Raw genomic sequence first — 23805 nt, 5'->3', positions numbered from 1 at the left:
CCCTGCAGGAGGGAAGCAGGTTGAACACTGCAGTGTAAGTGGGGGTCCCTGGCCTTCAGCCAGGGCTGGGGGTGAGCAGCGTACGGGGGAGGCAGGGTGTGCTTGGCCTGCTTTGGGGCCCATCTGTCTCTTGCCCACGGTCCCCCTGGAAGTGGCGCACTGCCCCCAAACCTGGCGCAGGGGCCACTTCCTGCTTGCCAGCGGGGCTGCGGGGCTGCCGTGGCTGAGCCTCCCGTCCCAGGCAAGATGGAAACTGTTGCCTGTGAAAGCGCACAGGCCTTGGCCCCTGTGCACCCATCACCCTGAGAACCGGTCACCTGAGCACCCGTCACCCTGAGCACCCATCACCCTGAGCACCGGTCACCTGAGCACCCGTCACCCTGAGCACCCGTCACCCTGAGCACCCATCACCCTGAGCACCCATCACCCTGAGCACCGGTCACCCTGAGCATCCGTCACCCCGAGCACCCGGGAAGCCTGGGGGAGAAGGAGGTGACACTAGGGCTCAGCAGCCCATGGGAAGGTCCGCTGGGTTGGCCTGGGCTAGTGGGGAAGGAAGGGGGGCGCAGGCAGCTGGCGCCCCCAGCTTCTCTGCTCCCCTGGCTGGTGCCTGGGGCCTCCCTGCTGAAGCGGCTCCGGGTCCTCACATCTGTGACTCCAGCCTGGGGCCCGAGCTCCCCGGGACACTCACTCCTCCGCTGTATTTACTTCTGCCCGGCGTCCTGGGCATGGAGCCCAGCGCGGTGGCAGGGTGGCTGCTCGTCACCAAGGACTCTGTCTCAGGCCTGGCTCCTAGCGGGCATGAAACAGCCCCTGCATTATTAATAACCGTCTCCTCATCCCTGTGCCCAATTAGGAAGGGAATTTATGAATTGGGTTGCAGTCTCTAGGGCAGGGCAGCCACGGCTGTGCCCGATGCCAGGGAGAGAGGTGGGTGGAGGCCGGGTGGAGGCCGGGCAGAGGCGAGACGGGCAGGCCTGCCTGGTGGAATTAATTCCGAGTCTGGTGGTGACTGCAGGACACGCCTCCCCTTGCTCACGGCCCAGCAGCCCTCTGTGGGCTCCTCAGGCCGGGACACAGCACTGCTCTCCTGGTGGCTGCAGGTGCCCTGTCTCAGTGCCTCACCCGGGGACCATCCCCCCGTCTGCCACCTGCTCCCCCCCAGGACTCACTGCTGCCCAGAGGCCCGAGCTCACCGGCCTTAGAGCAGCACAGGCGGCGCTGGCAAGAGGGTGCCCCCAGGGAAAGCTCTGGGTGACCTCCGCGCCCCCTCATTGCCCTGACTCCTCCTCATTCAGTGCTAATCCATCCACTCACTCAGCACATGCCTGGTAGGAGCCCGCTATGCGCCCTGTGCTGGGCCAGGTTCCGGGGACATGACAGCTGACAAACAGACAGGGACCCTGCCCTGGTGACGCTTACAGTCTGTGGGGACAGACACGGGGTCAGTAGCCACTGTGATTCACAGAAAACGCACGCTGTGATTCCTGCCCCGGCGGGACACTGACCTGTGCGCGTGCTTAGGCACAAAACGGGGCACGACAACACAATAGCATAACGCCCCGAACGCTGGAGCCAGCGGGAGCGGACTGAGAGCAGTGAGCTCATCTTTGCTCATGAGAGCAAGCACTGGCACCTAGCTGGTGCTGGGCACCCATCTCCCCCTCCAGGGGGCGCTTCACAGCAGATGAGTGCCCGTCCTGTAGGATCCACTCTGTCTAAACAGCCGTAACCACTGTGAGGAGGGGTCAGGATGGCCCAGCCCAGTGCCCGCAGGCCAAATCCGGTCCTCTTGTTGTAAATAAAGTTTTATTGGAACAAAGACATACCGTGTGTTTGCCTATTGTCATGGATGCTTTCTGACTACACAGCCGAGCTGAGTAGCTGCAATGGAGACTGTATGGCCTGCAAAACCTAACGTATTTACTTGTACAGGAAAAGTATGTCTACCTCTACCTAACCAGGGTGGTCTTTACCGGAGATTCTTAGATAAGATTAAGCAAGTACCGTGGGGCCTTGACTTACGAGTTTAATTTGTTCCGTGACGGAGCTCGTAACTCAAATGACTCGTATGTCAAATCATTAAAGTGAACGAGTGAGACACGTGATGCTGAGCTGATGTTGTGGCGTTCACTGTGACGTTCGCTGCGCCAACTAGCGGTGGGGTATCTGAAGCTGGCTCGTAACCCGAATTTTAGCTCGCAACTCAAAGCAAAAAATCGGCCGAGAGACGGCTTGTATCTTGAAAAACTCGTTAGTCGGGACACTCATAAGTCAAGGCCCCACTGTAGTCTGAAACGACATCCCAGATTTTTACTTTGCAAGTGAATGCTCCACTCTTCCCACTTTATTTTTAGAATGGTCCTGAACTCCCAGGGTCTTGCCCATGCCCTGGGGGAGGTCTCTAGGCAGGTGGCCCAGGGCGCTGTCCTCCGGGAGTTTTGACAGTGACGACGTGGTGAGACAGCACAAGCACCGAGGACAGGCAGACACACGTGTGGGCCCTGATGTCACCCCACACCCCTGCTAAGTGACCCCAGACAACGCACTAAAATGAGCCCAGCTGGTTCGGCTCAGTGGATAGAGCGTCGGACTGCGGACCAAAGGGTCCCAGTTTCGATTCCAGTCAAGGGCACATGCCTGGCTTGCGGGCTCGATCCCCAGTTGGGGGTGTGCAGGAGGCAGCCAATCAATGATTCTCTCTCATCATTGATGTTTCTGTCTCTCTCTCCCTCTCCCTTCCTTTCTGAAATCAATAAAAATATATTGCCCTAACCAGTTTGGCTCAGTGGATAGAGCGTCGGCCTGTGGGCTGAAAGGTCCCAGGTTCGATTCCAGTCAAGGGCATGTACCTTGGTTGTGGGCACATCCCCAGTAGGAGGTGTGCAGGAGGCAGCTGATCGATGTTTCTCTCTCATGAATGTTTCTAGCTCTCTATCCCTCTCCCTTCCTCTCTGTAAAAAATCAATAAAAATATATATTTAAAAAATTATATATATATATATATATATATATATATATATATATATTATTTATTTATTTATTTTTAAATGATAGCTCATCAGTCCACGGCTGACACATTCTCTGGAAGGCTGGTGGGGAGCATCTACCCTGTAATGTGTCTGCTGTCCTCCTGGGGCCCTGCTGCAGGGGCAGCCCTTTCTCTCCCTCTCCTGTTCTCTCTCTCAAAACTCAAAGCATTTAAAAAAGATGGGGTTGCCACTATAACTGTCTTCCAAAGGCAGGTCTGGGTCCACAAGTAGAGCGAGGGGATTTGGGCAGATTTAGGGCGGACCCCCAGGAACTGCCCACGCTGCCTCACAGTCCTGTAAGCAGCAGGCTGATGCCCAGGGCAGGGCCAGCCGCCACCTGGGTGCCAGGGTCTAAGACTCTGGCTCCTAATCTGATGACAGGCTCACCCTCGGTGTCGGCAGCTCGGCGCCTTTCCTCCTCTGGCGGTTCCAAGCCACGGGCCTCCCCTCCCTCCCACCGACCCACCTGGGGCTGTTTTGCTTGTTGGTGTTCAGACGGCAGCTGCTGCAGCGGTGGCGGTGGGTGCAGGTGACAAGGTGGAAGCTGCCTCCCACCTGCCTGGGTGCGGGGGGTGTACAGCTACACCCCACTCTCCTGGGGGCCCTTCTTTGGAAGGCTGTCCCGGGGCTGCTGGGGCGCCCAAACAAAGCAGAGAGAATTCACGCCCCCAGAACCCGGAGTCCTTAACCAGTGACCGCCAGGTGCCAGGTGAGCCTGTGGAGCCCCCTGCCGCTGGTGGGTGATGACGTCCCCTCCAGAGCAGGCTCAGGCCCAGGCCCAGGCCTTTGGGAAACGGGGCCTGAGGTTAGGCTCCCACTGGCCGCCTCCCTTGTCCCCCCTGGAAACATGTCCTTTGAAATCCTCTCCATCTCTGAGGACAGGCTCCAGCCAGGAACCTTAGACAGGAGGTCACGAGGCGCTGGAAGATCCAGGCCTGGCTTCCAAGGAGATGAAATTACAGCCTGCAGGACCCAGGGAGCTCTCTGTGTCCCGATGCCCCTTCCCGGACACTGCCCTGCGTCCCTGGGCAGAGCCCACGTCCTGTGGGAAAGGCCCTGTGGGGTGGAGCTGAGGCCGGGTTGTGACATGGAGGGATGGCGACACAGCTGAGAAAACCACGGCCGCTCAGTTTGTTCAAAACAAGAAAGAAAGGAGCCGGACACGCCGGTGGCTTTGGAGCAGAGCCATCGTCTTGAGGAGCAAAAAGCAACAGCCCCACACGGATGGCCCACGACGGCACTCGGCCGTAGTGGCCACTAGCCCCATGTGACCACGTGCATGTGAAATATTTAAAACAGTTAAATGAGAAGTCCAAGTCCTCAGCTGCACTAGCCCTATTTTAAGGGCTCAGTGGTCACATGCAGCCAGCGGCTGCCATGCTGGGCAGCACGGATAGAAGCCATCGGTGTCACGCAGCGAGGCTACTGACGGCGCTGGTCCTGGCTGACGGGAGGGGCCACGTCCACTTTCCTTCCCCGAAAGGCAGCCGAGGGTAGACTCTTAGCCCCCAGGCGGCAAAATGAGAGCCACTGATATGCCCACAGTGCTGTTTCCAAAGCACCTTTCCCCCTTCGATTTTAAATGTTATTCTCATACTAGGGGCCCGGTGCACGAAATTCGTGCACTGGGTGTGTGTGGGGGGGAGTGTCCCTCAGCCCAGCCTGCCCACTCTCACATACTGGGAGCCCTCAGGCGTTGACCCCCATCACCCTCCAATCGCAGGATCGGCCCCTTGCCCAGGCCTGACGCCTCTGGCTGAGGCGTCCGGCCCAGGCAGCGGGGACCCGCAGCTGCAGCAGCCCCGCGATCGTGGGCTTCGCTTTAGGCCCAGGCAAGGGACCCCTAGCTCCTGGGACTGCCAGCTTCGACCGTGCCCAGCTCCCATCGCTGGCTCCACCCCTACTTCCTGCTATCACTGGCCAGGGCGGAAAAGGCACCTGATTCTCCGATCATGGCTGGGGGGCAGGGCAAAGGCGCTGCCCCCCAGCTCTTAGCTCCCCCCTGGGTTTCCGATCATTGTCAGTGGCAGGGGGCTTCTTCCTGCTTTCCCTTTCGCCTCCCTGCATTGTACCTACATATGCAAGTTAACCGCCATCTTGTTGGCAGTTAACTGCCAATCTTAGTTGGCAGTTAACTGCCAATCTTAGTTGGCAGTTAATTTGCATATAGCCCTGATTAGCCAATGAAAAGGGTAGCTCGTACGCCAATTACCATTTTTCTCTTTTATTAGTGTTGATCCCCTCTTCCCGGGACAGACCAGGCAGGAATTACTGGTACCGTCTTATAGGTGAGGACTCTGAGGGTCCCTAAGGGCCAAAGAGGCAAAGTCACAGAGCTGCTCGGAGAGCGACAGAGCGACGGGATCGGAGCTGAGCTGTGAGGTTTCAGCCACCACTGCTGGGGCATCCAGGACAGAAAGGGAGGGGGAGGGGGAGGGAGAGGAGAGGGGTGCACTGGGGGACCCAACCACTCAGGTCTCTGCTGAGCTGGGATATTTCCAATGCCCACTCTTGGCATGCACACTCACTTTTTTAAAAATTGTTTCCAGTGAGGAAGGGAGAGGGAGAGAGAGAGAAACATCAATGATGAGAAAAAGAATCGTTGATCAGCTGCCCCCTGCATGCCCTATACTGGGGATTGAGCCCACAACCCTGGCATGTGCCCTGACCAGAAATTGAACCCATTGTGACCTCCAGGTTCGTAGGTTGATGCTCAACCACGGAGCCATGCCGGCCGGGCAACGCACTCACTCTTTTAATAGCTACACAGCCTCCTGAGCGGACACTTGTGACCTCAAAAGCGGTCACTTTGCCTTCGAGACAGTAACAGTGCAGAAGGCTGCTCTGGGGCTCCATCCTCTGTGACGGGCAGTTGTACCACAGGCATGAAACGGGGCCGGCCCGGGCCCCACAAGAAGGCTGCTTCCCCTTCCCATGGGCAGCTTCTGTCCGAAGGATGCGCACGCTGAGACTGGGCAACCAGCCCCGGCCTGCGAACTTCCTTTTCTTTCTGGACAAGCAGCTCAGTCTCAAGATCAAGGCCACACAACGTGGCTTCTGGCATTGCACTGGAGACCCTTCAAACTTCTGCGCGCACTTCATGAATCTGGGCCTCAAACACCCCTCGGCCAAGCGGGGTCATGACCTCGGCCGAGAGCAGGCTTCCGCAGCCTCGGCCCTGTTGACATTTTGGGTCGGATCATTCTTTGCTCGGGGGTGTCCTGGGCACCCCCAGCCTCTGCCCATTAGATGCCTGGAGCACTCTGCCCAACTGTGATGACCAAATGTTCCCTGGGGAACAGACTCTCCTGGTTGAAAACCAGAGGCCGGGAGCGGTCCAGGGCCCTTCCCTGGCTCCTACACTTGGTGCAGAGACAGAGGCCTGCCAGCCGGGCACGGCCAGCAGCGCAGACCTGGCTTGGCCTCCCAGAGGGCACCACACCATCCCCAGCCCATGGAAGGAGGAAAGCTTGATGGCTGGAACCTAAGCCTCCAAGCCAACTGCCTCCACGGTGACCCCTGGCTCCCCAGAGGCCGCACAGCGGAACTGGCTGTGCCCGTGGCCAAGAAGAGGAGGATGCATTGTATTGCCAGGCACCCATAATTCTCTCTGCCAATGCAGGGGACAATGGGCCTCTGCCACCCACAGTCCGGCTCATTCTAAATATGACAACAAGGAGCCCATTCACTCCGGAGGGGCAGGGGACAGGCCAGAGTCCCTTCCAGGAAACGGGGGCCTTTGGCCTCCTCTGATCGCTGGCAACGGGGACACAGAACCCGGGGAGCGAGGAGCAGGCGTGGCTCAGATTGCCTTGTTCTTCTCTGGCGGGAGGAAGGACAGAAACCAAGGGGCGCCCCTCCCTGACCCGCCTGGCAGAGCTTCGCCATCTCTCCCAGGAGAAGGCCCAACGATAGAGGCTCTTCTCAAGCCTCCTGGATGCGCCACGGCCGGGATGGAACCTGAAACCCGGGCATGAGCCACGACCAGAATCACACCCACAACCTCGGTGTCCGGATGACACGCCAACCAACTGGGCCACCCGGCCGGGGCAAAACCCCGATTTTTGACCACAGTGTGGGCTCCCCATTTTGACCACGCTGGTTACAACCCTTGTAGGGGGGGGATCTATATAGAAGCTCAAGGGGCAGGGACAGAACTGCCAGAGCCAGTGGGATAACTCCCAAGGGGAAGGCGGATAAACCGTGCGATGTGTGCGTAAAGAAACAAAACAAGCAAGAAAGGAATTAGTCGTCTGACTCAATGGCTGCACCTCCGAGACAGCAGTACTTAATAAACGTCCCCGCCGCCGTCTCCGGCTTCCCTACGGCTCCCGCAGTCTCTCCGGGAACCCGGGGGAAGGTCAGAGCGGTTAATCCCATGGGGCTTTCCGTGGCCGCAGACAGCATCTTAGAGTTGAATAAGGAGATAAACTGCTTGGCTGGTCATAGGGCCGCATGCTCTCAGAGATGAAAACCCTTTGTGTATTTCTGCCTGTGAGGGAATGCAGGGTTCCGCCCGTGGTGGGCCCCACCCCCCCCGGGAGGGGCGCTTGGCTCCCAGGCTGTGGCTTAGGGCTCTGGGGACCGACCCTCGGCACGGAGTCCTGCAAGGCGAGCTGGGCACTTCAGGGCACTGGGCTCGGTCCTGGTGGGAGCACAAGTTCAGGGGAAATGGGGGGAAGGGAGGGAATGAATGGAACAAAATGGGGAGAAACTCAGAGAAACGGTTAAAAATCTCAAAAGCAGTGAGATAAAACTTGGTAGGTCTTCACAGCAATCGATTCTGCCAACATTTGGGCCAAGAGATTGTGAGCACGTTGTGCAGTATCTTGCTTGACAGAGACTGTCCCCGCGTCTAAGAGGACCTGTAGCAGGTGTGTTGGTGTCCCCCAGGTCACTGGGCAGCCAGAGCTGATGACTCACAGATGTGGCCACAGAGAGCTGCCCCCAGCCTCAGGCTTCCTCATGGGCCAATGGGCTCTCAGGAAGTGCGATTCCAGCTGAAACCACACCCTGATCGGCTCCTTCGCTTTCCTGTCCTGCCCCCTTCCTCCCCTATGGCCTCCTCCAGAGAACATTCCTTCAATAGTAACACACACACATCCGAACCCCGGCCTCAGGCTCTCCCTCTAGGGTAGCGGATCTAAGACAGGATGAGGGATGAAAATTTAAAAAAACACACACAAAAACAAAAACATGAAGTCTATAGAAGTACCTGACCACATGAGACTGTGTGTAAAAGTTCAAGTTCACACATCAGCACTCAAAGCATAGAGAAGAACAGGAGCCCTGGTGATGGACGCAGAGAGCCCTGTACTCCAGCCAATCAGAACGTCCACACAGGCACAACTGGAGTCCCGGGGTCCAATCAGCACATGAGAACTTACTGGCCAGGTGAGCTCTGCGGGCTGCACACAGGATGAAACGGCCCCATTCTCTGCCCCTGGGGGGCCTGCCAGTGAGTGTGGTCATCAGAGACCACTGGACCCATTCGGAGACGCTAGCCACACCCCCGAGCACCTGGACCAGGCCTGGCACATTCTGTACCTCTGTTGGTAAATGGCGGATAAAAGAATGTGGACGAGCCCCACGCTATCGGACAAGAGTGAAACAGTCATCGAAAGAGACAGGAACTGTCGCCCACAGCAGCAGGGCCCTCACTGAGGTTTCCAAAAATGGAAACACCCAACTTTCCTAGGGGCACCAGGCGGGACTGGACACCCGGCTGCTTGGAAACAAGGCCTGTGGCTGCAGTTTCTCAGCAGGGCCTGTTGTATTATGGGGAGGGGCTTCTTGGTGGAGAACTGTCCCTGGTATGACCTTGGTCACCCCTGGCCCCTGTCCACTCAGTGCCACTAGCCCTTCCCGAGGCTCCTCCCCACCCCCCAGTCACTATGACAACAACCTAAACATGAGCCCTCCCCACCCCAACACACACTTCCACATGTACACTAGGGGGTGTTTTTACTTGTGATTGAGAACCACAGGTAGATACGAGTCAGCTCAAGGGGAGAGAGGGAGAGAGTGAAGAAGAGTGTGTGTGTGGAGGGAGGATTCATCTGAATTTGGAAAAGTATGAACTAGGAGTGTGAGGGAGAGGGCTTGAAAGTGAGGGGAGGAAGAGGGGCCAATATGGGGTGGGAGGGGTCAACGCGGGGGCGGGGAGAGAAGGGGACATCTGTAATACTTTCAACAATAAAGATAAATTTAAAAAAAAAGGAAAGGGAGGGGAGGGGAAGGAGAGAGTGCCAGTTGGAAGGAATCAACTCTCTCTGGGTGTCCAGGGTCACTGCACTTCCAGCACAATCCGAATTTCACAGTCCTGAGCCCGGCCATCCTCCTGGTGGAGGGACCACACGGCTGCTTGGCCACCCACAGCCCGACCAGGCAGCTGGAACAACCCATTCCTGACCCCAACCTCCAGGCCTTGAGGAGGGGGGCCTTCCTGGAAGAGGAGCGCCCCAGAAGGAGGGCGTGGTGTCCCCAGGCCGCTCTGGACGTCAGCAGAGACCCTCGTGTGAACGTCCTGGTTTGGAAGCTTCCCTCGGCCTTTCCTGGGTTTCTCCTCTAGAGGTCAAAGGACGAAGGGCAAGGTCCATACCATTTACAGGTCACGGCCAGTCTGAAGGGGGCCCACGCTGGGACTAACAGACACCATCCTCATCCGCAACCTACCCATATTTAGGGAGAGGAACAGGATGAGAGGCAGCATAAATCAAGCCCCATAAACCGGGCTGTGCAGGGGAACAAACAGGCCAGCATCTTGGCAGCGTCTTAGAAAGAGATGGCTGCCCAGCCAGGAGCTGAGCACAGACACACAAGTGCGCAGGGGCCTTGGCCCCCTCCCATCTCGGAGATTCATCGTCTTCCAGCACCATGTGCTTCGCTGAACTCAGCTGCTCAAAGCCCTTCGCTCTTCCAGAACCGCCCCAAACTCCTGGGGACATCCTCCCTGAGACACTCCCACCCCCACCCCCACGGACAGCCCTCACAGTGGGCCTGCCAGCCTCTCCCCATTCTCACCTCCTACCCCGACCCCACTCTGCTCCAGCCACACTGGCCCCTGGCTGCCCCTCAGGCTCCAGGTGAGCTCCGTCCTGGGCCTCGGGCTGAGGTCCTCTCCCCGGGTGCCAGCGAGCCTCCTCCTGCCAGCCTTGCTCCCAGGCTACCTCCTCTTCAGCTTGCTCCTGGCCCAGCCCCAGCCCCAGCCCCAGCCTGCTGCAGTCCCCTGCCATTTCTCACAGCACCTGCCCTGGCCAGCAGACTGCCCAGCTCACAGCTTTATCAGCTTCATTGCGTTCTGGCCTCTCTTTCCTGCCAGCGTCAGCTCGGCATCTGTTTTGTTCCGTGGTGCATCCCAAGCTGCTAAAATGTAGACTCGCTCAAGAAATGTTTGAGTGAGTAAAGGCCCACCTGCCGGCCATCGCCTCCCCCGCCTCAGCTCCCAGTGTCCTGGGGGCTCTGGCTTGGCACCTCCCGTCCCTAAGAGAGAAGCACGCATCTGTTTAGTGCTTACAGCTTCCTCCTCCCGTGGGAAGTGGGTGTAGGAGGTGGACACCAGCTCCCGTTCCTGATCCCCGCGCGCTCTCCCCAGCCCTTGGGGGGGTAGGGGGGCGGGGAGGGGCCCTTGTCTCCAGGTCCCCTCCCCTGGTTTTCCCCTTCCCCTCCCCCTCTGACTGCCTTTCTCAGGCTCCTCTTCCTCCCCACGCGCCCCCCGGAGCCCCCACCCCACAGCCTGAGGGCCAGCTCAGGCCTCCGCCCTCAACGCACACCCACAAACCAGTGCCTTCCCTGCTGTCCAGTGTCACCTTCCACGCCTGGACACCCAGAGAGCGAGTTTATTCCTTCCAACTGGCGCTCTCTCCTTCCTTTTTATTTTTTAGGTTCCAGCTGGAGGCCACCTGAAGGTTCTCAGGTCGCGGCCCCTGGCCCACAGCCACTGCCCGGCCCAGGCCAGTGCTCTCTGCCCTGGACCACCGCCTGCTCCCTGCCGCCTCTGTCTCCTGCCACTTCTTTCCCGCCCCCAGCCTCCCCCAACCAGGGCTGTCTAAGGGGTCTCAGAGGGGAGCTCTCCACTCAGAGCCTCCACTGCCCTGGAATGCACCCAAGATCCCCGTGCTCCTCAGGCTGGGCAGCGCCCTCGCTCCTCCAGCTCCATCCCCACGCCTCCTGTGCACGCCAGCCCTAGGATGGGCAGGCTGTCCATCCTCCAATGCTTTGCCCCTGCCCTTCCTTCTGCCAGAACACAGCCCCTTGCCCACCTCCACTCCCAGACGTCCCCCTGGGCTCAGCCATGACACCTGCGGGACACCTGCTCCCCACAGCGGCCGCGTGGGTGCCATTCCCGTGCGCGCTGCCTCTGCATACTGCCCACAGGGATCCCAAACTCCACCTGAGAGAAGACAGAGCCCGGTCTTCGCCCTGTCTAACCCGCTGTGCCACCCTCAGTCCGTGGCCACATGGAGATAGATCTACACACACTTGTGAGTGAGCCGGTGACTGTGTGGGGTTTGCTGCTCCTTAAGCACATACATTGGCTACCCCTCTGATAGGAGGACACCCACTTGACCGCTGATGCGCTTCCCCGAGTGGGAGAGAGGGGGGTGGGCTCCCAGCTTGAGGTCTAGACCCCTCTGGGGCTGACCAGGGCGGGGGCACCACGGCAGTTGCGGTGGGAGAAGGGCACAGCCTGAGCAGGTGCTGCTGGCGTCCTGCTGGGCTCACTGGCTCGGCCTCCAGCTGCCAGCATTGCCTCTCTGCCTGGGGAGTCGACTGCACCCCTAACCCCCTGGGCCCTCAGGTGAGTCGCTCTCAGGAGCTGTGGGTGACCCCACCACTTCCCAGAGCTCCCCAGTGGGACCAGTCTCCCTCCAGGGTCCATGGTGGTCGCCGCCTTGGCTGCCTGCCACCCTCGCCCCATCTCCCAAGTAACCACCCGCACTTGAATTCTTGCCTTGGTGTCTGTTTCCGGAGGAGCCCAGCTCAGATGTGCTCCCAGAGGCTCCCTGGCAAGTGGCCGGCTTGTAAACATGTTGGTCCCCTCCCCACCCGCGTATCCCGGAAAGTTTCTCTTCTGCCTTCCTCGTCGGGTCACATTCACTCATTCATTCATTCTTTCTTTCAAAGCCTCATGGGTCAAGCTGTGGGGACAAAGATGAATCAACAGTCCTGTCCTCAGGGAGAAACTTAATGGGGCAGAGTGCCTGCTTTGTGCTGAACACAGTGGAACACCCTGGATGGATTCTGTAATAACACGAAATAGCCCGCACTGACAGCGTGACCGCCTGAGCCGGCCCTGCTCTGCACGCGGTCGCCTGCGAACCGACTGTACCCTCCCCACAGCCCTGTGAGTGAAATGGTCCGCATGAGGCCAGCGTTGTGGGTGTCAGAGCCAGCTCTCCACCCAGGCAGCAGGTGAGGCCATCCCCCCACCGATGCTGCAGGATCCCCTTCCGTTATGGGGGCCTCACCCTCCAACACCTGCCCCGTGCTGGGCTGTGGGCCCACCCTGCACACGCCGGCTGGATTCCGCCTCTCAACACTGAGGAGGGAGGCTCCCTCCCACCAGGAGATGGGAAACCGAGGCTCGGGCCACGGAAAAACACTAGGTTTATGTTAAATGTCCAGAATAGCAAAAAGTAGATCAGTGGTTGTCAGGGACTAGGCGAGGGGGCTGATTTGGGAGGTACAGGGTTTATTTCGGTGGGGGGGACAAAAATGATCTGGAATTAGACTGTCGTGGTGGTTACACAACATTGTGAATATACTAAAAACTGCTGAAAGGTATACTGTAAAATGGTGAATTTATCTCAATAAAAAAATTACAAGAAAGCGAGCACCAGGAGGTACACGTCGGGCATGGACGTGCGCGTTTGCCGAGATGTGAGAGCCCCTGTTTCCAGCTCAGCATGGAGCCCAGACTCCTCACAAGACTCCAAGGTCCCGGAGGGCAGGCGCCACGCCTGGGGCATCCCAGCCGCGGCAACGATACCGGAGGCCACTCACTCATGCGCACGTCTCATCTAGCTGGCCCTTGGCCCCAAGTTCCGTCACACCTCACCTTCCCTCCCTGCCTCCTGCCTCTGGTTACAGCCAAGAATTTCAACCTAATTCATACAAGAATCACTCCCTCTAGGGCGGGCCGGGCACCATTTCTAAAGCTCTTGGGTGATGCCTACGGGCGTCCAGGGCTCAGGTTCCCTGAGGGCAGGGCTGTGACATACTCAGTAAAGGCTTGTTCAATAAATCAATGGATAAAGGTTTTTTTGAGTAAATTAAAGTCCACATAAATCCATCATCTTTTATTTGCTGGATGCAAGCATATACATGGAAGACGAACAATTCCATTTATTGAACTGGGAAAGGGAAAGCCAGTACTTAAAAAAAATAAAATCACTTTTTAAAAGAAAGCCAGCAACTATTAAAATTCCTACGATGTCAGACGCTCCAGGTCGGGGACGAGGGTCGTGGCCACAGGTCCCTGTGCTCGGCTAGAGTGGAGCTCAAGGCAGAGCCGGCCCATTTTATGGATGGGAGAGCTGAGACCAGCTGGGGGAAGAGATCCATTCAAGCAAAGGTTGCGCTGGCCAGAGGGTGGGGCTGTACCGGGAGCTGGGCTAGGCCTTCACATGCACTTTTTGCACTCACAACCACCTTTGGAGGACGGAACCTCATCGCTCATGCGCAGACAAGAACACAGAAGCTCAGAGAGCATGAGTGACCAGCACACAGCTGGCAAGAGCCAAAGCCAGAGACAGGCCCGGCCTCCAGGTCCTCCTACTCGAAAACCAGGCAAGTGACTCAAAGATGACAGGACAGAAGTCCTGCCTCCCGCAAAAGATGAACATCTGATCCCCGGTACCCCAATCCATGGTGACATTAAGGACCAACTCAGCACTGACACAGCCCACAAAGCAAGAGCTATTCAAAGTGACATGGCCCATGTTTGACGCCCACAGCCCCTCCTCAGGGCTCACTCTGTGCAAAGATGGAGCTGTGGGGTTCACACTCTTTCCCGAGGAGCCTGGCGCCCGAGGAGAAGGCCGGTCCCCAGGGGTGGCCTCACCCGCTGCACCCATCCTCGGCGATATAGGCCTCCAGGGGCCTCCTCGTCTGCTTTCTCCAAACTTGTCACAACCCAGAAAAAAATCGGGTTAGCCCCAGTTATCGGAACCTTCATAAGGTCCCAGAGATTGTGTCCTTACGAAATGGCAGCCGCTAAAACACTCGGGGGGGGGGGGGGGGGCCTTTGAGCTGCTGCTCACCCCGTCCGGGCGCCCCCGGGTCTGCATTAGCCCATTGGTGAGCTCACAAGCATCCCGAGGACCAAGAGGGAGTGCTGGGAGTGACACCTGCTCGTTGATCGCACAGAACCTCGGACACCCCTGCCCCACCCAACCACAGCCGTCAGAGTCCCATCACCCCACCTCCAAACCTCTCAGACTGGGCCAGGGCTGCCTCTCCCTCACCCCGCATCCAGGCCACATCCAGGCTCCTCCATCACTATTTCTCCCGGGCCCAAGCAACAGCCCCCTCAGCGGGGAGCCAGCCTCTGCAGAGTGTCAATGAGGCCACACCACGCCCCTGCTCCAAACCCTCCTCTAGTTGCATATGAAGAGAAAACCCAGCCCTTTCTCCGGCCTCCAGGGCCCCTGAGCCTGCGTGGTCTGGCCAGGCCCGTCCCCTGGGACTCCCGCCTCCTGTCCTTCACCCAGCAGCCAGCCCTTCTTGCACCCAGAGGGCTTCCAGTTCCTGCCTGAGGAACTTGCACTTGCTGCTGCCTACGCTGAGAACGACCTTCCCCCAGACCACATCCTTCAGCCGGCTCACGGCTGACAGGTCATCTCCTGTCCCTGGACCATGCAACGCAGTGACCCCGCGATTACCCCCATCACAGCGCATCATTTCATTACCTTGGCGCACACATTGCCTTCTATTTTCCCGGTGACAGCTGTGGTCTGTTCTTCTGTCCCAGCCCCCCACCTGCCCTGGCCTGTCTGTGCGCGCCGAGAGCAAGCTACAACCTCCATGGCCGCAGGGACCCTGCTGGCCTGTTCCCCATGGCATTCCTAGACCCTCGCCAGTGTCTGGCAATGGGAGACAGCAAAAAACCTTTGCAAAAGGAATGAATTAGCAGCGACTGAGGACCCATGACATGCCGGGCAGGTGCTAAGGAGCTGGGGCTGTAAGTGGACAGGCAGACACATGGTCATTGTCTGCCTCTAGCCAAGGACCAGGCATAAGTCAACTCACTAATCAGATATTGCGTGGGCGGGGTGACTGCTATGGAGGCAAAGGAAAGTTCAGAGTGTGTGCGTGTGTGTGCGTGTGTGTGTGTGTGTGTGCGTGTGTGTGTGTGTGTGTGTGTGTGTAGGCTGGTGTGGTTTTAAAATGTTCACAGATTCCCTGGCTCCTCTCTCAAGCGGTGGAATTGCATTCCCGCTCCTGCAACGTCAGGGCCTCGGCCATTGATTCCGAGGAATGGAGCCCAGCAGCAGTGATGCTGCGTGACCTCCTCAGCGGCACCATCCGCGGGCACGGCTCCCGCCTGCTCCTCCGCCTCGCTTCGGCAAAAGGATCCTCCTTCAATGAGCACTTAAAGAGCCCGTGTCACATTTTTTTTTTTTAAAAAAAGAAGTTTTTGTTGAGTTCAGAAAGGAAGGGAGAGGGAGAGAGATAGAAACATCAATGATGAGAGAGAATCACTCATCGGCCGCCTCCTGCACACCCCGGTACTAGGGATCGAACGCGCAACCAGGGCATGTGTCCTGACCGGGAATTGAACCGTGACCTCCTGGTCCATAGGTCGACGCTCAACCACTGAGCCGCACCAGCCGGGCTCCCTCCCTAGTTTTGGTATTGCTTAAGCCCCTTCAAGATGGGTTCCTGCTACTAGAAAAGTCCTGCCATAGGACCAAATATGTGTGCTCTCCCCTCACCCAGAAGTGCCCTCATGCCCAAAGCTCAACATAGGTGGCGGCCCCCTCTCAGGCACTCCCTGCCCGCCTCCCCTTCTCTGCAGCCCCTTCCTGGCTTCCTAATGGGTGGTCTGGGACCGAATTATCTCAAGATTCCCTCCAGTCTGGTAGCTCATCCCCCATCCCCGCTCTCAGAAAAGTTGATGTTTCTGAAACAGATGTGCAGAATCACGCCATTTCCCTGCTTAACACTTTTGTGGGCTGATCACAGTCTACAGCGGTTTCCTGAAGGAGGGGCCACTGGTCCTTGAGCTCAGTGAGCTGGTTTTCCATGGCACAGGGACCCAAGGGCACAGTGAAACACAGAACAAGAAATTCGGCCCTTCTGATTCTCTTACAAACCTTCTGATTTCTTTCTAGAGAAGAATCTCCGCATGGAACTACCGTGGCTCTGACAACTCACTACCACTCGCTTTGTTCTCATTACACATATTTATTTATTTTTAATTGATTTTAGAGAGAGAGGAAGGAAGAGGGAGAGAGAGACAGAGAAACATCGATGTGAGAGAGAAACATCGATCAGCTGCCTCCTGTATGCACCCCGACCAGGGATGGAACTCGCAACCCAGGCACAGGCCCGGACCAGGAATTGAACCTATGACCCTTTGGTGCACAGGATGACGCTCCCAACCACAGCCGGGACTCATTACATTTATTTTTATGGTCACCTTCATTTACGCAAGGGATACTGGTCTTTCAATGACAGTCGTTATGTCAAGTTTTCTTTGGAAATTAATTTGCATAACCACAAAAGTGAGTCTTTGTAAAGAAAAAAGGGCAACGATCAGGAGATATTTGGATATGGTGAATGACGTTTGGCAAACAAGGATTCACAGGATGAAATCAGCCATATATGCTAATACAGTCCGCCCCTTGACCAGTCCTTTAAACCTACTGAAGGGCTGTGACGCCCAAGGTGAGTCTCTCAGAGTCACACCTCCAGCCTTTGCCCATGCCGTTCCTTCTGCCCGGATGCCCTTTCCCCACAACCTCCGTCTCAACCCAGAGCAATCCCATTCATTCTTCAAGGCCCAGGTCAGTGTCACTGTTTACTGTGGCCAACGGCTCAAGGATTCCAGGTGCACCCGGAGAGCTACCGCTATGCTCACTCGGGCCACCCATTGTAGGCGGCTGATAGGGGGCCTTCCCTTGAGCTGAGAGATCCCAGAAGACCGGCTTGGTCTCTCACTGTGTCTGGCACAGAATTTCAATGAAATGAATGGAAGGGCCTCGAACTGGGGCTGTGGGTCCATCAGACACAAGCACCCCTGCAGACAGCACAGGCCTGGAGCCCCAGCAGTGGGAGGAGGGAAATTCTACAGGCAGGGGGCAGAGTGATCTGCAAGGCCAGGTGCCTGAGTCTGGGCCCCACAAGACAGCTCAGGGATTCCTTCAGGTGAGAAGAGGAGTGAGCATCCTGGGGTGGAAGAATCCTGCACAGGCTCCTAACCACCTGGCACTTGTTATAATGCTACTTCCTTAAGCCCCACCCCAATGACTCTGAGTTGGTGGGTATGAAGTGAGTGGGTCCCTGAAGCTTCACTTTTTTTTTGTTACTCCTCACCCGAGGGTATTTCCCCTATTGATTCTTAGAGAGAGTGGAAGGGAGGAGGAGAGACTCAGAGAGAGAAACATTGATATGAAAGAGACACATCGATTGGCTGCCTCCCGCACGTCCTGACCGGGGCCAGGGATCAAGCCTGCAACCCTTCAGTCCGTGGGCCGACACTCTAACCACTGAACACCCGGCTAGGACCCTGGGCTGCACTTACAATAAATGCCTCAGGCAAGGTTGAGGACCCCACTCAGGCAAGCACTGGCCATGGTGTCAGGGAAGCATGGAGACAGGTAGGGGCCCAGCAGACAAAACACAGAAATGCCCGTGACTGCGAAGAGCCTCCAGAACATTGCATCACTGCCTGGACCCCGAGAGCCTGGACTCACAGCCGACCAGAGAGCCAAGCGCCACCAGGATTATTTAAAATATGTCCCAGTAACTCAGAGGTGTGTTTACCGGAAGAGATCCACACAGGATCGCAGGCATTCTAGAGCCAACGGGAGCGATCAATCCAGAATATAGACTCTCTCATCAGAGACCTTGTCCACGGGCGACTGTAGGCAAGGAACTTAACCCCCAGAGGTCAGGACCGAGGCCCTTTCTGAGTAAAGAACCCCTCCTTTGTTTGAATGACCAGGGAGTCAAATTGTTCATAGATGAAATCAAAGCAAACGAGGGGGGAAGGGGGGAGGTAGCAGAGTTCACTGCGAGTGGCTGAAAGGCATCCAGGTCACTGTGCTCCCAGAGCCTTCACTTCAGTTCTACACTAATGGCCTCCTTAAACCAGAACTAAAGGCGAAAACGGAAACCGTGTGCGTGGGTGGGATATACAAGACCAGTGCCCTGGGCCTGCCAGGCCGAGTCACTCATCAAATGGAGACGGACTTTTATCTGATTAGCTGATGGAGAAACCCTTCTCCGTCGCAGGACGCTCTGTGGGGCGGCGTTTTGCAGACTGCAGGGAGAACTTGGGCCTTGGCTTCCCTCCTGCTCGGCCAGTGGAAAATTACCAAGGAGGCCAGGCTGCCCTCTGCCATGCCCGCGGGTTCTCCCTGGGCCCCGAAAACACACGGAGGAACCGGAAACACGCCAGCCTCTACTTACCTGGGGCGGAGAGGAGTCTGGGAGGCGGTGGGGGTGGGGGTGGCGGGGGCAGCGGGGGAGGGGGCCGGCACTGGCAGATGTGTTGACAGCTGTCAGTCACCTTGGAGCAGGACTTCTGGGGCTCGCCCTGCGTCACCTGCAGAAATGGGCACATGTGCCCAAGAGAAGACAATGAGGCCACTGGGAGCCGAACTGGGCCGACCCCACCCACTGCCCGCCAGGCCGGAACTTGGATTCTTCCCAGAGGCCAGGACTGGAAGAACAGGCAGAAGAGGCGCTGGCTCACAGAGAATAAGCGGGAGGCTGGCTTGGCGGGTTTGGTGACTAAGGTTTTATTCCCAGCTCTGCCAGGGACCAGCGAGGGGGCCGTCACAGGTGGCCTCAATATGATTAAGAGGGTGGATAGGACCTTGAAGGTCAACTCCTAGAATCTCCCCATCAGACAGATGAGGGACCTGAGGCCCAGGAGTGGCTGCCCAAGGTCCTCTCACCGGATGAGGACAGGATACCGATTCTACGCCCTCAGTAAGCGGACCCAGCCACTTCTCCAGGCTTTCTTGCAACGGAACAAGGCCAAGCCGTCACTTTCCCTCCGGCCACAGCCCCTGACAGCCCCCGTCTCGGGGGAGGAACCTTCCTCAGCCAGGCGTCTGCTCTGGTGGCCCACATGACCAAGGGGAGCCCAAGGGTTCTTGCGTGAAACATACCCGCCCAGGCCACTTACATCCCTCAACTCCACACCCGCCCCCCCGCCCCCCCCCCCTCCGCCAAATGCCTGCCCACAGCAAAGGGGATCAGGGCCACAGGGCTCTGCCTCACCCTGTGCTCTCACCCTCAGCTCTGCCCTCAGTGCCCTTCTTCCAATCCGGGCCCTGGCCACCCACCTCCCTTTTCACATGCTGCTCCAGTGGCCCAGAAGGTTCTCCCACCCCTTTCCCCCCCCCCCCCCCCCGCTCGCCTGTTCCTCAGCGTGGCTCGCACCTCCTCAGGGAAGGGCCTCGGACCTCCCTCACCTGGTCAGATCTCCTTTTAATAGGCGCTTCTGGCCCAGGTTCCACTCTGGGGGGCAGAAATGTGGGGGATTCCCTGGTTCTTGTCTGTCTACACCGTCGGACTAGAGATCTATGGGGCGGGGGCCAGGCCTCATCTCTCACTATCATAACCTGGCTAAAGAATACCAGCCATTTAATAAATACTTGGTGAATGAATGAATGAATGAACAAATGAATGACTGAATAAATGTTAAACACGGGACCAGAATCCAGCCCTCTTGAATCCTGGTCGGGTGTTTTTTGATGTCAGTGTCAGTTTCCTCCCAGTAAACCAGGCAGAGTGGCGGGAGTGGGTTGTGCTCCACCAGCGGCTCCCAACCCTGACTGCCCATCAGCATCGCTAGGCAGTTTTAAAAACACTCCCACCTGAGCCTTACCCACGGCCAGTTACAGCAGAGTGGCTGCAGGTGCAGCCAGGCACGCGTATTTTGTTTAGCTCCCCAGTTTAAACTTCTAACTGCCCGCGTCCCTCCCTGCTGCAGGGTGCGTGAACCCCCGAGGCTCATCCCAGGGAACAAGCGGACTTAAAGGCATGAAGGAAAAAGGAGGTGGTCACCCCACCACCACCACCACCACCACCACATCAATAATGCTCACGGTGAATTTCTCTGGCTGTCATCTTGAGTGAGCAGAAACCTAGAACCCCAGTTTCCCTGGGACCAGCCGCGCAGTGCTGCTTTAGGCCGGTGCAGACACTTCGCTGCCATGTCCCAGGCCCAGGGGAGAGGGTCCGCAGGACTGGGATGCTCTTGGCTTTGGCAGAGGTGAACAGGCTGGGGTGACAGCAGGAGGTGAGCTGATTTACAGCCCAGACAACATCTGCGAGGCCAGGCCGCTCCTGCTCACCACCTTTTAGTGATTTTAAGGATCCACTGCGGTTCAGACTCTGGAAGGCAATGTTGTCTCCCACTGGGAAGCGCATATCCTCGAGGGTGAGCCTTTTCTCAGTTATTTTACGGGGATGATGAACTCTTTACAGGCCCCCTCCCACCCCTGCCCCGCCTTCCCACCAGTGCAGCCCAGTTCTCCCATAGCCCCTGAGCCTGTCCTCTGGATCCCACCTTCTAGGACTACGGGGCTTGCTTGAGAGCCTCTACCAAGTGTGTGAACTTCAAGCAACGGATGCCATTGCCAAAGCAATTACTTTCCCACTCTCCAAAGTGCAATGTACGCGACAGAGTTCAAGAGCAGCACGTTTGTTTAACCTGGCCCAACACAATGACCTACTTTTGGGAGAGGACGTAAGGGCACAGATGTGTAAGTGTTTAATGCGATGAAATTATAGGCAGGGAAAGCAGGGCCAAGTTTCCAGGGTGAAGGGGGAGGAGGCCTTTTAAAAAGCTGTGGTGTCTCGGACAATGGCCCCACTGGGAAGGGGCTGGCACAACCGCTTAACCCACCCTCATCACCAGAGCATCCAGGCTGGGCTGGCTGGCCCTCTCCCTGAGGGTGGGCCCTGCTTGGGCGCCTCTCTGGAGTTTGGTCCAGTGCAAATCAGTGGCCGCTGAGCCTCTTGCCACAGACAATTGGCTACTCAAACCCTTTATCTACCTGCCAACTTCTATTCATCCTTGAAACCCAGTTCCAGCACAGCCTTCTTGGGTAAGCCACCCCAACCCCAGGACCCCCCAGATTAGACCCACCTGCCCAGGGATGCTTCTTCCCTTGTAAGCCCTTCTCTTTGGGGGCATCATCCCCACTGCTTTATAATGTTTGGCCCCCCCTCCCCCAACACCTCCCCCTACTAAAGCTGGCAGGTAAATGAGTCTGTGCTTTATTAATCCTGATCAAGTGTGACTTCCTGAGCCCTACTGTGTGTCAGCCACGGGAGACAGTTGTCATTTCACCATGAGGATAACTGGGAGAGGTAGGTGCTACCATCCACTCTTAGTGGGTGGGACAGCAGGATCAGTAAGTAATTGACTGGAGTGGCACAGGGCCTGGCATTCAGTTGGTGCTCAGTGAAAAGATGTGTTGGGAGATGATCTGCCCACCAGTGTAGAAACACGGGATCTACCCCATCCCCCAATCTGGGTCCACTTTGGGTTCTGTGGTTTGGTGGTGTGGCATTCAGACAAGCTCCTTAGTTCTGGGAGCTTGTCTCAATACCTGGCTTGGTTGGTTTACACCTTAGGGAGTCCCACAAGGAGAAGAAACTTGCCCTGAAGTCACCTACTTGTAGCTGGACTTGACCAAGAAGGAGCAGAGGCCCAGAGAGGTCAATGACTTGCCTAAAGCCCCCAGAGCGAAAGCTGGCATCATTGCTTCCTAGGACGAGTGTTTATTCCACTTTTGCCATCACCTGCCTTCCCTCCCCTGCTCGGCACTGTTCTCCTGGGGCCAGAGTCCTGAGGCACAGGGAGGTCCTGCAGCCACTGTGGCACCTGTCACTGGGGTCTGGGGGACAAGGTGCTCCATGGCTGCCAGTCCCCACTCCTGGCCAATCAATACAGCTTTTTGGTCCAGGACTATTGCCTCCTAAATAGTCATTGAATCCATCCACGTCTCTCCCTTATCATCCTAACAAGGACACCATCATCTCCCTGCTGGGCAGCCCCGGCCTCTCACGGAGAGTTGCTATGTAAAATATAGGACACCCTGTTAAATTTTAGGTAAACAAACACGAATTTTTTTTAGTATAAGTATGTCCCAAATATTATATGGAGTACACTTATGCTGAAGAACAATTTGTGGTTTACTTGAAATCCAAATTTAACTGGATGCCCTGTGTTTGTTTTTTTTTTGCTCAGTCTGGCAGCACTACCCCCACCAGCCTCTTTGACCCTTGCCTTGACCCCCTTTTCGAATCCACCCTTCCTGCTGGAGCTGGACGGAGATTGCCATCTCTTCCTTAAAATCTTGAGAATCCCCGAAGCCCCCAGGATCAAGTCCAAACTGCAAGATACGATGTTAGTAGCTCAAAGCAGTGGCCTCACCCTCTCTCCTTGGGCTTTGGGGACTGTTGCTTCCACTTGCACACCCGCCCACGCTTGCCCCCTGACTCCGACTCCTCCTTGTGCATGTCTCCGCTGAGCACCACATGGGTCCCTTCCACCAGATCCCATCTCTGAGCATTTTGCTCCCGTTGCGCTATCTTGCCTCTAATTACTTGTTTAATTACCTCTCCACTGCCAGACTGTTGATGCCATGAGGACTGGGACCATGAGGTCTCTTGCACTTGACATAGGGCCTGGCAAACAGTAGGTGCTCAGTAAATGCTGCTGAATACATAAGTGAAGCTGTAGTGACTGCCATAGGGGGAGGTCAGCATTGCTTGGGCCTGAGGGTGGCACTGGGTCAGCCCTGGGAGATCCGTGGGCTCGAATCCGAGCCTGTCTCCCTGAGGATGGCTTTAGGAAGACACCCACAAAGATGATGGCTTCTGGCATCTTTTATGGTGACAGGCCAGCACCACGGTAACTTGATGAGACACACTCCTGTCACACCTAATAAATTTGCCAGCCTGTCATCCTCTTCGCTTGCAAAAAAGGAATCATCTGGAAGTGAACTTAGAAGAACCCTAAATCACAGAAGCTCAAAAGCTCAATTCCAGACACATTAAGGAGAAAAGGGGGAGGCTCGCGGGTGCCCCCACACCAACCTTGCGGCACTTTAAATGTCATCTGACTTTAACGATTAAGTTTCTGATCATAGGCAGAGGCTTCGGGCTGACTTCCAGGCAGGAGCTTGGTGCTTTGGGGAACACGGGTCTCTCGCTTCACCATTTATCCCATTAATTAGAGGACTTTGTGAGGTCGGTCTCACCCGTCCAAATGCTCACAACTTCGGGGGAGTCTTCTGGCAAAATGCTCATGAGAGCACAGGCGGAGTTCTCTACCTCCGAGAAACTCCTAGACAGATTTCAGTCTCTCCACTAAAGGGACATACATGGCTTCATGAACTTCCCTTTTTCCTCTTCTCCCTTCTGTTCCTCCGGATTCAGCTCTTTTACTTAAAAAACAGACCCATCCATTCCAAAGCCCTTTTCCCTTGGCTTTTCAGTCCTTATCGTTTGTAGATTAATTTTCCCAGAGCTTCCAGCCAAGATTTTATCCATGCTACTTGTCTAGAGGATTCCTTTT

At 56.7% G+C, this 23805-nt stretch overlaps 1 protein-coding gene across 5 annotated transcripts in view; it reads right to left on the bottom strand.

The window, feature by feature from the left end:
• Positions 1–23805, bottom strand: part of PRIMA1 (proline rich membrane anchor 1) — a 61808-nt gene that overhangs the window by 34464 nt on the left and 3539 nt on the right. For all 5 annotated transcript variants that reach the window (XM_059687293.1, XM_059687286.1, XM_059687302.1 and 2 more), the window contains exon 3: positions 18672–18807. In XM_059687293.1, coding sequence (XP_059543276.1) covers positions 18672–18807 — 136 coding nt within the window. The remainder of the gene's footprint in view (positions 1–18671; positions 18808–23805) is intronic.

Source organism: Myotis daubentonii, chromosome 1 (genome assembly GCF_963259705.1).
Source record: "Myotis daubentonii chromosome 1, mMyoDau2.1, whole genome shotgun sequence".
Classification (NCBI taxonomy): Eukaryota; Metazoa; Chordata; class Mammalia; order Chiroptera; family Vespertilionidae; genus Myotis; species Myotis daubentonii.
Note: the sequence above shows the minus strand (reverse complement) of the source record. Positions and strands in the feature narration are given on the sequence as shown.